This window comes from Carica papaya, chromosome 6 (genome assembly GCF_054855325.1).
Source record: "Carica papaya isolate Zhongbai chromosome 6, ASM5485532v1, whole genome shotgun sequence".
In the NCBI taxonomy this organism is placed as follows: Eukaryota; Viridiplantae; Streptophyta; class Magnoliopsida; order Brassicales; family Caricaceae; genus Carica; species Carica papaya.
In genome coordinates this window covers 28,114,634-28,130,402 of record NC_142314.1, presented here as the reverse complement: position 1 = coordinate 28,130,402, position 15,769 = coordinate 28,114,634, and the positions used below count along the sequence as shown (strand labels likewise).

Sequence of the window (15,769 nt, the reverse complement as noted above, 5' to 3'; positions counted from 1 at the left end):
TATTTAGTCACCAATGACACATATGCTCGTATCCCAAACAACACAAAAGTACTAAATTCATATTTTAAAATACATAAGAGAATGAACTCGTAAATAAAAATGGGATAAAATAGGGTAGTAGAATAAGAACTTGAATAAATTAATGTAAAATTAAGTATAGTGAGACGTGATAATAAAACAGAATGGAATATGACATAATGATTCAAAATGCATGATTAATATATTGATTCTAGATAGATATAATGTAAGAAGAATAGAAAACATATTAGGTTGACTGAAAGGACATTGATTAAGGCAAAATAGAGTAAGGTAAATTAAAATAGAACAAAATAAAATGATCATAGAATCAAAAATAAATAACACAATTAAACTAGTGACGAACATAGATAAATCGATTACTGCTTCCATCGGCAGCCTATATTTAATTAATCAAAGGATTGCCAAACAGTTTATAATTCTTGTTTATTATTGATTTAGCTTTAATTAATCATAACAAGAAAAATGGTGAGTGATTCTTACACTAAGCTGGTGTCCCTGATACTGCCTTTTTCATTATGGTTCTTGACAATTCCTGATTCTTAGTTTTCTTAACTTTTTTTGATAAGATTGAAGATGTACATCAAAAAGGCGTGAAAATACGCAAGGAATGGCCAAAAAGGCAAAAAAACCTCACCGGGAGTTGGGTGGTTCCGGCGTGGTGGCATCATCGTGCTCCGCCGCCTGGTCCTCATTCTCTAGTGATTCTTCCTTTTGGTTGAATCGATTTTGGCCAATTCCTAGTAAAAATTTGTTTAAATCATGGTTAGATGGTGTTTTTTGGAGAAATGAGGGGGAAAATAGGGTATTACTTGCGATTTTGGTCCTCCGATGCAGCGACTCAACTAAACTTTGTTGTCCCTCCCTTGCGATTTGCGGATCCTCTCGTTCGCCCTACATCAAAAACATATTAGGCGGCTAAGGGCGGAGAAATAGTAAGAAAATGAAGGAAATTTGGGTTTACCAACGCAGTTTAGGTTTCTAGCACAATGGCGCCGATGTCTCTTCGATGGCTGAGCTCTCCTCCTTTTCTTATCCGGTTAGGGCATTGGCTAGTGTTTTGGGGAGCCAGGTAAGAGAGGTTCAAATACCCTTCATTCTTTAATCGGGGTCATCTGTGTGGGTCCATATGGTGCAACGAAGGTCGTCCAATCGAAGTTATTTGGGAACCGTATTTGGACGGTTCAATTGGAGACACGCGAGTCATTTGATCGAGCCTATTCGAGGAATCGATTTGGATCATTCTCACATGTGGGAGTGGCCCAGAGTCATTTGATCAGCCTGACACGCAGATTGTCAGCATGGCTTCTTACATGGAGCTTGTGTCAGCATGTCTGCCACGCAGCGTGTGGCAATTCATCGCGTCGTTGGCTGGGCGTCCACGTGGCCTGTTTTTTTTTTTTTTTACGAATTGACCCCGCAATTCTAAATTTTTTTTCAAACAGGTTTTCTCTTATTTTCAGTTTGACCATACTTTCTAACATTATTTTCAAAGATGCCCAAAATACATATATCTCAAAAAAATAATTAAAATTAAACCCTACACATTATTATTATTTTAAAAAATTAAATTTTATCATCTTGAGCCTAATTTTTGGACTCGGGATGTTACAATCCCACTCACTTTTGATCCTTAATTAGGTTACTAGGAACATCTTCCTTTAAGATACAATATAGTTATTTTTACCATCTATCGCTTAATGCTCCACCACAAGCTAAACTAGTTGCATGTGTACCCATGAGTCATCAATACACTAGGCTTAAACATTGGGCTATGTTAATCCTTCAACTCATTTTATCACAACTTATTTGCTTTTTAGCAAACTTGTGTCCCCTCTCTTACCTATACTTATCACATGGAATGAGAGAACTATATAGGTCTCAGTTCCTAAAGTTGTTTATTATTTTGCACTTGTGAAGCCAATTGATGGCCGCAAGTATATGCTTTTATTCGTTAATAATTACTTTAGGTTCATTTGGTTTCTTTTTAAAAAAATAAATGATGTTTTTAACATCTCTAATTTTTAGCTTCATTGAATGACACTTTAATGCTAAAGTCAAATTACTAAAATTAGAAAATGGTAGTGAATTTTTTTTTTTACTAAACTTCTTGAGATAACTTGGCATCATCATTGCCTATCTTATTTGCACATGCATGAGCATAAGGGAAATGTCGAATGGAAAATTCTTCTCATCATTAACGTTAGTCACACCCTTTTAATTCAAGTGTTTATGACTCTCCATTTTAGAATTTTTCCCCATAACAATGTTTATTTAATCGATTCCTTACCTATAAGAGTATTAGAGAACTTCATCTCCTTAGAAGACCCTTATCAATAAAGATCTAACTTATTTCTGCTTCAAGATTTTTTACTATGTGAATTATTTGTTGTTGCTCTCATAGCAAAAAACATATGGATAACATTTGGCACATCCAAATTTTAAAGTGATAAAAGGACAACGATATCAACAAGTGCAATCTAATGACAAGATTTTCTTTCAGTAATCTGAAAGTAGGAGAAAAATAATCTTAATTATTTATGTAGACAATATAATTCTAATAGGTGATGTTACATGAGAAATGAAGAGACTGAAAAAATTTGAACCAATACATTTAAAATTAAGGCCCAACAATACAATGCAATATCTCTTAACGACGTAGGTTCCCAGATCAAGGAATGGAATAAGTACTTCTAAATGGAAATACATATACGACCTCTTGATTGAAACCAGTTGATGTTATGCACATATATATATTGAGGCAAGGAAGAAGATAAAAGAAGGGAAAACTAGTTGAAATAGGAAAATATTAAAGATTAGTTGGTAAACTAATCTATTTATTACATACTCGACTAGATATTGCATTTGCAGTCGATGTAGTTAGTCGACATACGCACTCACTATTATAAATTCACTTAAATGTTGTCTACAAGATTCTCAGATAGCTTAGAGACTTTTTAAGAAATGAGTTATTCTTTAAGAAGAGTAAAAACTAAGGGAATAGAAACATTTATAGATGTGGATTGGGTACGTTTAACAAAAAATAAAAGATCTATTACTATATATTACATATTTGTCTCGTGGAACTTGATCACATTAAGGAGTAAGAAATAAAATATAATAGCAAAAGTAGTGTTGAAGCGGAATTCAAAGTAGTGGCACAAAGAATTTGTGAAGGATAATAGCTAAAAAAACTTTTGGATGAGTTACCAATAAAACCCTACTATAACAACATGATAATCCAAATATGTGAAAATTGATCTATAGAAGAATGTATTATCTGAATGGTATATGTGTCTAGCAAAATTCAAATTGCGAATATCCTCACCAAAGGTCTTCTTTAAGAAAGTTTTGAAAAATTTCTTCACAAATTAGATATGATTGACATCTACAATCTAACGTGAGAAGAATGGTGGAAATCACATATGTTTGGGGAATAATAATTGGCATTTAATCGCAAAAAATTATTATGAAAGTCTCGGATACTATGAGATTACAATTGACTTTTAATAGCAGAAATCAGTTATTGATTTCACTAATTAATTAGGTGTATATTTTGTAACTAATTAGGTGTAGTGAATTATTTGATTTATTTCTTCTTTTTTGGTACTCTTATACTATGTAATGAGAGAGAGTTGTACAATTCTATAATAACAAAAAAATTACATATTTCAATTATGTTTTCACATACTAATTACATTCATTTGATTTGAATGTAATTTAGATATTTGAGATAATAAATCTTTTAATAGAATTAAAAATTTGAATAAATGAGTGTCACCACACATTAAAATTCAACCTGATTGCACGCGTGCATGCATGTGTACAACATGCAACACGTTTCTTCCCAATTCGAATCATAAATAGGTTTTTCCTCCAGATATTAATTCAATTTATCTTTGAATTATATATCTATATATTATATATAATGATTTAAACGGAGACCCAATAATGTGTAAACGCATATATATATATATATATATAAATTGAATTGAACAATTACTTTTTTGAGTTATCTTAGACAATAATCTAACAAAATGTTTTTTGTATTGCATGCTAAGGTGCAAGTTATAAGTTTAAGTAGCTAATTGAAAAGAGTTACATAAACATATACCTACATAGATATATATATATATATATATATATATCAAAATATAAAGCCGTTACGTATGCATGCATATATATATATATATATAGATGTGATCCAGAAATTATCTTCAACCAAACGAAGTTTATTTAATAATTTATGTGTCAGTTTAATACCGTCAAGTACAAAGTTAACATAATTATTGAATTATAACTAATCAATTATTGATCCCCGGTTCCTGGAAAATTAATGTGTGGTTATAAATTGAACATGGTCATAAGGTAAGGCATGGTCCAATTAAATATAATATATATATATATATTAGTTACTAATGTTGTTAAATGGTAATTGTAAAAAGGGGAAATAATTATAAGCAATTACTTACAGAGGGATTCTTAATTTATGCTTAATTAATGAAGTGATGATTAATTATTACAGGATACTGTTGGGTATTGGAATTTGGGGAGCCATTGAGAATGGTGGGTAGAAATAAACAGAAATTTTAAAAGTAATAATAATTATAAGTTCTGGAATTAATGGAAAAAGGAGATTATAAAGGTAAGGAGCTTTTCTTTTTTCTTTCTCTTCCTCTCTCTCTCTCTCTGCAAAAAGTCAAATAGAGCCTCTTTCATCAATCATAATGATATCTTCACCGGCGGTGCAGAGGAAGAGATTGCACCCAAGATTCATCATCATTGCTCTTGATTTTTTATTATGGTAATATTCATACTTTTCAAGATAATTAAAACCCTAGCAAAAAAATATAAAAGAAACCCTAGAAAGTGATAGATATATTCATATCACCTCATCATCTCTTGTCTGATTTTTTTAAGTTTTTGAAAATTTAAAATTTTAATGATTTAGAAGCTGTTCTTTTTGAGATATTGCTTATAATTATTTTTACATGTGGGGCAAATGATAAAAATTTTTACTTGTGAGATTTTGGGTGATGATCTATTATTGTGTACTCATCTCTTTCTTTATTGTTTGATTCCATAAAAAAGTTCATAGAGATTTTTTTTCATACGCCTTTGGGAAAAAAATAAAACGCCTTCAACAGCAAAACTCCACTCACTTCTTCAAGTTTCCCAATTGCTAGCTTCTAAGGTCAAGTAGAAATATTCTTTTGGCACAGTGTACATATACGTATATATATATATATATGTAAAACTTTTCTTTGTTCATACTAATTAACGTGATAATAGCTGTCATGTAGGCTGAATATTAGTTGAGTTACTAAGTATTAAAAAAAATTGAGTTTGACTTTTAAGAATGATAATTTAGGTTTAAAAATGCTAAACCTAATTCAAAGTGTTACAATTGTTCTTAGAGTAAATGGCAGTTCAATAGTGAAAATATAATACTTTGTAACTTTGGGAGGATATGAAAGTTTCTAAGTTGTGTTGGAGATCCAAATATATTTAAGCTGAGTTTTTGAATCTTTTGTAAATCATTTCTTTGTTGATATGATAAAGATCATATCCAAAAACTTAATTTTTTGGATGGGAATCATTTGAATTCATGAAAATTTATTAAGCTAATAGTACTTGAAATTAGGAGATTACAATATTTTTGTCGTTACATTTAATTCTACATTAATAAAGTGTAAAGATATATAGCAGTTTATGTATATGTTGAGCAACTTTTTTAAACACTATTATGAGTCATAATCTAACATGGTATGAAATAATTCTATTTCATAGTTTGGTCGAGTTTGATCTTATATAATATTCTGTTGATAATTTGTTTTCTATCTTGTAACTGATCAAAGTATATTCTTTATGTAAGCGACTCGTGAATATACTTTAGGTGAATGATCTATATTAATTTATGTACCTTATAAGTAATTTATCTTAATATTTTATGGTTTATTCTAACTTATATATTTGTTAAATAGTTCTTTTTACTACTTATAATTTTTTATTAGAATTAACTTTAATAAAGACTTTAATATTGTTTATGAAAAAATCACTCTCTCCATAATTTGTGCATTAATTTTTTTTTTCTGTTAATTCATCTATTATGGTATAAAAATGTCTAAATGCTTCTAGAGTAATATCATTTATTTATGATATGGTCACATGTTTTCTTTTTGTTAAATTACAATAGATTTTTATTTGAAAAAAAAAAGAAAAAAAAGAAAAGTCAATGACATAATAAGGGTTTGTTTTTAGTTGATAAATATACAATAATTCAATATTGTATAATAGAAGAGTTTCTAAAGATAACAACTAGTTAAATTTAAGGCAAGTTTTATAAAATTTAACGATAGTTTAATCAAATTGTCGTTGGAATTTAACTTGATATAATTCTAAATGATATATAACTATATTATATTAGGTATAAAAATGAAATAAAAAATATTTTATATATTATACGATGATGCAAATAAAATTTCTTTTTACTTTTAAACCTGAATACTCTGAATTTGATAGAAAATTACCCCCAACTTCTTGGATGGATTATCACATATTAGTTTGATTTCTTAACCATTCTAAAGTGATTCCATTTGGAAGTTCATCACCTATTGCATTTTGTATACAAAGAAGTATTTTTCATATGAGAAATATTATTGATAGTCTATAGAGCAGCTACAGTAAAGCACGTGTACTGTTGATACACTTATAGTTCATTTTTCCTAGTTTTTTTGGTTTTTTGTGGACCTTTTCCTTTATTTTTATCATATTTCTTTTGTTTATTCTAAAGCATATATATATATATATATATGAAAAGGAAAAATAAAAAAGAAAAGACTTTTTTATTAATATATTAGGTCCCATTTCGTTATCATTTTGATATGGATGTTTATTTTTAAAAAAATATTTTTATAACTAAATAAATAAAATTTAAAATATTTTTAATAAAAACTAAAGTTAAAATATGCTTTTATCAGATTAAGTACAAATATCACAATTTGTAGTTTTTAAAATATAGTTTTTGCTTTTACTAAAAATTCATCCTTAATATTAAAAGTTATTTTTATCAGAAGCATAATTTGTACTTTTTTAAATATTATTGTTTATAATTATTATCTTAAATACTGAATAAATTTTAAACAAAAATAATTTTAATAAACAATTATTTTAACAACATATTAAAATTTTAGCACAAACTACTGAAATTTCAAAATCCGACAAAGTCATTATCTTTTGAACAGATGAAAGAAAGAGAGGAAGTGGAGGCTGAAAGGGAAAGTGGTTGGCTTACAGGTATAGTTTCGCTTACTTTTTTGTTTTATTTCCTAGAAAAATTCTCTTCACACTCACAAATATTATATATATATATATGTATGGAAGAGTTTATTTTGGGTATAAAAGGAAACTAAGCTGCATTATTCGCGATGGTGCAGAGAGTGAGTAGGTAACAAGAGAGAGATGTCGTCGTGCTCCCAAGGCATGGTTAGGCAGGGATTATTAGAGGAGGAAGCTTTCTTTTCTTTTCCACCTCAAAACCTAACTTTTCCTCCATTAACACCCTCTCACCAATCTCTCAACACCTCCTTCACTTTACCAATTCTCTCTAATCCTCAAACCCTACTCTCTTCCTCTCCGAAGCATACACAACGTCTCCTTTCCTTGCAAAGATCTACTGCAAATCTCACCTGGTAATTCAACTTACAAACTTCTATATATATATATATATAAATTGTTCTTCTCTTTTTTTCTTTTTCTTTTGTGGGTCTGATTTTTATTTTGTCATCTGATTTAGATCAGCATCTCAACGAAAATATCATTTTACATGAGTGACATAAATCTTGGAAAAGAATATCATGTTATTTGAACTTTCATATGAGTTTGTTGGACAGAAAAGTTTCATGTTATTTAAACTTTCATTATTTCATCAACGTAAGAAAGCTACATGAGCTGTTCAATGAAACTTATTTACGTGATATTATTTCGTATTATTTGGTATTTTCCCTTTTATTTATTTCTTAATGATCATCTCCTATGCATAAAGAGCAATTAATCCTGTTTTGATGTATATATAATAATGGTTTTTAATGCATGCATGTTTGATATAGGGCGTGGGGAGAAGGAAATATTGAGTGCAGCAAGAGTAATAACCATCATGGAGATGATGACGATGATGATGATGATCATCATCATCATCTTGGGGTTTCAGCCATGAAAATGAAGAAAATAAAAGCAAGAAGGAAAGTAAGGGAACCTAGGTTTTGCTTCAAGACTATGAGCGATGTCGATGTCTTGGACGATGGATACAAATGGAGGAAATATGGGCAGAAAGTTGTCAAGAACACTCAGCATCCCAGGTACACTTTTATATATGTATATACATATATATTTCAAAATTAATCTTTTCAACTTGGATTTTAGCATAATTAGTTGTATCCCATTTACACATGCCATGTTCCCTTTCTCTCTCAGTATCATTATACCTGCTATCATTATTACCATATGCTCTTTTACAGCCTCGGTGCAGGAGATAAGTGCATGGGTAATATATATATATATATATATAAATAATATATATTTCTGCCAAATTTATAATTTTGTTAATTTTAAAAATCAATTAACCCGAAAAGCACAACATACAAACTAATAATTAGCTTCAAAAGATGAAATGCTAAAAAATGAAACAATTTTTCAATTATAATGTTCCATGAAAAGGGAACTTGGATATCTTTTGAACTAAGATAGAAAGTTGTATGTATATGCAACAACGTAAAGCTAGAAACAGAATTGAGCACCGCATATTATTCAATTAACTAGCCCTATACATATATATATTATATGGACTTATTATATATGCATGAAAAGAAAAAGTGAAAGATACCCGAGAGTACTACTGTTTGATGCTAGATAAAATTATTAATCTTGGATTTCCTTTTTTTTTTAACCAGTGTTAGTGAGGAGCTTTACATTTCATTCTCCTACTAGAAAAGTCAGTAAAAGCTCAAATACCCATATGTTCGTATAGTTTGTATACGTATTTTTATTTAATGCTGGGAGAGAAGGCTTTAGGGATAACGTTTGTGCTTGTATGTATATATGTGTGTGTGTGTGTATATATATCACGAGCAGGCTATGGTTATGATTTAAACTGCAGCCTAGTATCTCTTTTGAAACCACCAGGCGTGTAGAGAGAGAGAGAGAGAGAGTGTAGAGTACAGAAACTATGCGTTTTTTGTATGTATAGACACAGTCTACATATGCAAGTACTGTACTTCAAACAGTAATTTCTATTAGAGGATTGTTAGCTTTTAATATTAATAACGTAGTATATACATATATATATCGATAGATAAAATATCCATCAAAAAATATATATATATATATAGGTTAAATATGCACCTCATTTTCTTTAAGGGTTTGTTAATATTATTTTGGTTTAGCAAATGAGTATTACCCTTATACTAAGTCAAAGTTAAGCAGGTTCATTTGTCCCGACTTAGTGAAGAAATTAGTGTACTATACTAAATATAGTATCTATGTCTAAAACAAACTAATTTGAAAATTTAATTAGTAGATTTAACTTTCATAGTTTAAAAGTATATATATATATATATAAATTAATTACAAAATAGATTTTATATATTTATAAAAGAATTTTATTATGTCATTTTGAAATGAATAATTTTGACTAATAACCTCAATTATGGGCTGGTATTATATGCATGCACACAGCATCATAATAATACCTATCCAGAAATTTGAATCATTAAATTTTTTTTTTCTTTTTTGTCTTTATTGGTAATCACTAATAATGCTTAAAACTTTGCCGACTCAATCTGATTAGATTCCTGATCTTCAACCCCTTTAATTATGTTATCAATTGTCAACACTAGTGTACAGGAAATACAACTTGTGATATTTAGTTATACATGCACACATAGACAGAGAGAGTAATTCACTGAATATACCATAGACAAAGTACAGTTAAAAACCTTCTGTAATATAGTATGGATATTCTAGTTCAATTTCTATAGATTCTGCGGAAAAAATTTACATTATAGATCGATTTTTTGTGATTTCTTATAGGTTAATTAGGTTTTAAGAAAATATTTTTAGTTGTTTCGCTTTTGTTAGAAGTAAAATGTATGATATTTTTTATCACGAACCAAAGAATCTCTCTTAATCAATCTGGACACCAACATTAAAGAGTATATAAAAATATTTAGAAAATATTTTTAGCCTCCATATATTGGTTTTGTTAGAATATAAAAAATTGGTTCGTTCATTTTCTATTAATTTAAACTTTTAAGATGACTAATTCAGTTAATTATTTAAGGTGTTGTGATAGTTAAAGTTGTAATTTTTATATTCTATACTTTCTATTTTTATAAAATATGAATTTAACAAAAGGCTTGATGCCTGGGCGTTAACTACACTTTCAACCTAGTAAATTTGCGTATGAGGGGTCGTGTTATAGTGCAAAAACTTATTAGTTAATTCCTATTCACTTTTAAGCTTTCGGATAATTAGTTTAATATATTATTTAAGAATCTTGCAAATAATAAGAATAACTTTGAACAATCTCATAGGGTCAAACAAACACTACTAGTATGAATATTGAGAACTAACTGCAACTAAGAATAATAAAGATATATCCACTACCCATTATAAGAAACAAACTACCAATTGTAAGAAAACTTGAGCTCAAGAATTTTTCGAAAAACTTCGAGAAAACAACTTTAGGGACTATTTAGACCTATCCTATCGCACTCAAATCAAGAGGACAACTTCAAGCAATAGTGACACCATAAAAATTCGAGTTGCTACCTAAAGATAAAGGATTGACATCAAAACAAAGGAGTCTAATGATTCTTATTGCATAGGTCACACTACTCTCCTAAGCCTACTTGTGCTACTATGTAAATGCAAGAAAAATGTATCAACGGATTAAACACCTTAAGTATCCAAAATAATATCATTGAGAAGCAAGGAGCCTACAAAAGAAAATAAGAAAAAAAAAGAGAAAAAAAAGCCTCACATCAAGAGAATTTGCAAACCTCATCAGTAGCTGTTAAGTTTTTAAAAAAAAGAAGTCATGACAATAAAAGCAAATCTATCAATTCAACTTATCAAGCACACAATTAAAGTATCCAAAGATCTCAATGAAGCCCATCCAACACAAGCAATAAATTTTGGGTCTTTTTACCCCCAACTTTGCAAGAGAATTAGCCATCAAATTCATAACCTTGTTTACTTGAATATAACTCACATCCCTAATATTGTCAACCCACACCTTGATCTCGTTTTTAGTATTATTTAGATGCCAAGATGAATTTTTTTTCAATAACTTACACTATAAAAATTTACAAATCATTTTCAATCACCCACAAAAAAAAACTAGTATCGATAAAAAAGTTGATTGACAATAGGACTTTCTTAATATTCAAATACTTAAATTCATTAGAATCAACTCCAATATTTTTATAAAAATCAGGTCTAATTACCCAACCTAATCCCTCAAAATACCAATAGTAGTTGTGTTAAACTTGGTGTACCTCTAGCTAACCAATCTACATTAAATTTTTAACAATACGTTGTTAGGGGATCCTAAATACCCAACAATAGGTATAGAGGAAAGGTCGAGAACAATTTCACTATAGAAAAATAAATAAAGGAATCATAATATGGACACATTATGACATTAGGAACATCACTTTGGATCATCTAGCTAGCCTAATTCTTATTAGATCCGCATACTCATTAAGGAGTGTCTTTTGGTTGAAACATGCTCTTTCTTTATGACCAAATCAACCAAACAGGTATAAAAGAAACATAAGTCAAACGACCATATCTTTTCGGGTTATACATAAACAATTCCACATGATGAATAATACTCCACCGACCCCTATCAGGACATTACTATCAATCAAACTTGGGAAGGTAAAAAATAGTTCAATATAATATTACTGACTAATAATGAACTATTCTAAAGAAAAGATATCTATTAGTAACATCTTTCTTAGTATACAATGCTATGAGAAACTCAAAATAAAAATATGAGCCTTTTGAAATCCATAATATGAAAATTTTATTTCTTGGAAGATTCTTAAAAGACCGAACCATACTCTCAATAGGCCTTCTCCTAGGATCCCTTCCCCTTACACCTTTCCATATCGTAAAAGACTTAAACGAGAGGTGCCCATCTGGCCTAAACAACTATACCACCTTATTACACCATCTTTGGGCAAAATAGATTGAGACTCTGGTGAGCTTGTACCCGATTATCTTCTCTTTATCTAAAAGAGTTTACTAAGATAAATGAATCAAACTTAGTTTTACCCTTCTTTGGAGTAAGAATCACTAGTTCTCTAAATTAAAGGATAAATAAAATAAACTTTTTGTTATATCAATCACACATGAAAAAATTCTATAAAATAGTAGATTATAAACTTTAAAAAAAAAATTATAGAGTTCTTGATGATTCTATTAGAAGTGGAGTTTTGTATATGATTAATTAATGACTTATCTATTTCAAAATATATGATTGTGGAGTTTGTCCATAAAGGAAAAAAGTTTATTGACATTTAGGAACCACATGGGGGTGAGGAAAGTTAAATGCATTAAAAAAAATAGAAAATAAACAAAAAGAAAAATTAAGAAATTCTAGCCAACTTTTTATATTACTACCCTCTTAAAATTCCTCAAGGTCTTCTATTAATGAATCTCGTAATTCTTCATATCATCTCCATCTTTTTACATATAAGAGAATAAAACCATTCCTTTTAACTTAGTGTCTCCCTTCTATGATATGTAAATAGATTGGACATGAAAATCAAACACATTCTAACCAATTCCATGATAAGACAATGTTCATGAATAAAAGGAAAAAACAAAAGCTTTTTATCTTCTTCCTAAAAAAACCCTACAAAAATTGCATTATAGTAATCATCTTTGTCAAGTCATTAAGTGGAATTTATTGACTCCAAATGGTGTCGGTTTAAAGTTTTGAGAGCTGGACTTGGGTTTACTTTGGGAACGAATTGGGAGTTTGGGCTTCATTCTTTTTTTTTTCTTTTAACATGAACCAAGACTAACAGTGCTTAGTAATAAGCAGTTTTTATTTGGATTGTGTCTTAATTTTGGGCCCCCTTCTTTCTTTTATAACGTAATCATAAAGAACATAATAACAATAATATAAACTGTGAGAAAATTGGCATCTACGTTTAATACTTCACATTTAAGCAATTTTTTATTTAGATAGGATAAAATTAGGTGTGAAACCATTGAAATAAATTTTTAGGTTCTTCAATCCCTACCAAACATTTAAATAGATCAAGATAATTAAATTGGTTGCCACCTGCCTACCCGCACTACGCACCTCCTCTCACAACAAAACATCCTTCTAAATTTAGATAGAACGCTTAGAGAACAAGATGGGGAAAGAAAAATCTTACGAACGTATTGTAATTTCATGAATAAAACTATGCCATGAGGAATTTAGATCTTTCGCACATTGCCACAATCATTTCAACAACAAACCCTTTTCTAGTCCATAATAGGCTTTAGCTCAAAACTTCCAAAACCTTTACTTGTACAAACTAATTCCTAATTAACTAAATGTAATTTCCTATTAGCCTCACTTTCTTCCCAGCGAAAGTCCCTCATTATACTCCCCACTCTTTTTGTCACTTTAATCAACATCTTTAAGAAAGAGATAATGAAGAAGAGCCTCATAATTGATAAAATTCGAGTCACCCTTGTGACAAGAATCTTGGATATGGCAAGCTAATAATTCTTGTCTCATCTTTTAAAAGCTTTCGATGAGTCCTACTTAATGCATAATCTAAGATATGAAAGAGTTAGTTCTAACATTTTGTACTTAACTCTTTCACTCTCAGGAAAAAGAAAAGACAACTCAAAACAACTTAGAATTTTCCTGAAAACCAATAAGTACTCGCATAGCTTACAAGAAGTAAAAAAAAGAGTGTAATTAACAAATTGTAGCAGCTTAGAACCCATTGAACTTCTGTTGACATTGATCCCCTCCAAAAGCCCAAGGCATATGGCATAATAGACATTTTAAATGAAAGACTATACAAATCTGAGACTAAAAAATCAAATTTGTGGAAAAAGAATACAAAGCTACAAGATAACATCATAACAAATTAATGATTTAATGTATAACAATATAATTCAAACTATATGGCACTAAATTTCCACATAACAAGCCATATGTATTGGACAACAATTATGTTTTATATATAAACATAGATGTGGTTATAACATATATATATAAATAGTAACTGGTTGTAGTGAAAATATTATAATTTATTCATATGTTAAATAACAAATTTTATGTCATAATTTGGTATAATTCCAGTTTAGATCTTGTAATTCTTTTCTCTAAGAATTCAATATCTATAGTTCGATAGAGAGTGAGGAAACCAATATGATGTTGTGGATGCAGGAGCTATTATCGATGTACCCAAGACAATTGCCGCGTAAAGAAACGTGTGGAAAGATTAGCTGAGGATCCGAGAATGGTGATAACGACATACGAAGGAAGACATGTACATTCTCCATCACATGATCTCGAAGACTCCCAAGCTCCATCTCACCTCAACTTCTTCTGGTAGTTACCTGCATGCATATGACTGAAACAATTTATAAACCATATGATATGCTAGATTGTCTTATCAGCCTCTAGTGTTTGATAGTTTTATATCTCCACATCATCATAAAATAAACAATATAATATGTATGTAAATGGTCGCCATGTTTGATCTCTTGCATTCTCTTGTATGTGTAGTGTGTAAACCAATAAAAATAAGAGGGTAAAAGAAAGACATAGTCGTGAGTTTATATTGAAAAATAGAGAAAAAGTTTCTTATTTTCCTATTATATACTTTCCTTAAAAGATTAACAGATAATTTGTATGCATAAGGAGGTACTGTTTATTTAAGTTTAAAAAGAAAGTCAAGAAGGAAAGTTTATAGTTTGAAAATAAGAACTTTGGTTATAAACTCAATGCTTTTGTTCTAAACTCAGTTTTTGTTTTTTTTTTCTTTGTTAGTACTTCTAAACAATGGTTATTACCTGAACTTTTGTAAACTCCTTTAAGTGACTTGTGTTTTTGGTGGTGAATGTCTTTCTTTTTTTTCTTTCTTTAAACAGAAAATGAGACTTCTAAATTGGATCTAGAAAAGAGGGTGAATGAAGATAGTGTTTGGAATTTTTTCTGCTATAACTTACTAACCAAATAATTAGATAATCAATATATATACATAAATATTACTGGTCATTTAATCGTGATTAAAACAAATGTTAACAACTACAGAAGTAGTTGCGGTCATCTTTCTAAGGTTAACTTCTCTTTCACTAAAGTTCCCAAAACCAAATTCTTGATATTTCTTCTTGTTCTTAACCTAAGTGTTGTGACGATCTCAAAACAATCAGCCAATTAACTCTCATTAACTTCAGACCTTCTTATACCAGTATGTTATGTCTTCCAATCTATCCTTCATTCTTCGAATTTTATTACTTATTATTTTATTTGTAACTTTTCATTAATAAAAATTCGACCTCATAATACTTCAACCTCTCTATATATGGATCATTCTAGACAAGGATTGGACATTATTATCCACAAAACTATCAAAATGTCATGTGATAATCTAGTGCTCACAATTAATGAGAATTAGGATGATAATAAATGTGACATAGCTTTAAAAGA

General features: G+C 29.4%; 1 protein-coding gene across 2 annotated transcripts; it reads left to right on the top strand.

Annotated features, from left to right (window-relative positions):
* The first annotated feature begins 7,282 nt into the window (after positions 1–7,282).
* Positions 7,283–14,937, top strand: WRKY13 (WRKY DNA-binding protein 13). Of its 2 annotated transcripts, XM_022039826.2 has the most exons (4): positions 7,283–7,332; positions 7,473–7,727; positions 8,145–8,393; positions 14,504–14,937. In XM_022039826.2, the coding sequence occupies exons 2-4, from the start codon at positions 7,498–7,500 to the stop codon at positions 14,670–14,672; spliced, it is 648 nt and encodes a 215-aa protein (XP_021895518.2). In that variant the 5' UTR covers positions 7,283–7,332; positions 7,473–7,497; the 3' UTR covers positions 14,673–14,937. The 2 variants fall into 2 exon arrangements, with proteins under 2 accessions (XP_021895518.2, XP_088079139.1); XM_088223013.1 differs by lacking the exon at positions 7,283–7,332 and having other exon boundaries at positions 7,428–7,727.
* The last annotated feature ends 832 nt before the right edge of the window (positions 14,938–15,769 follow it).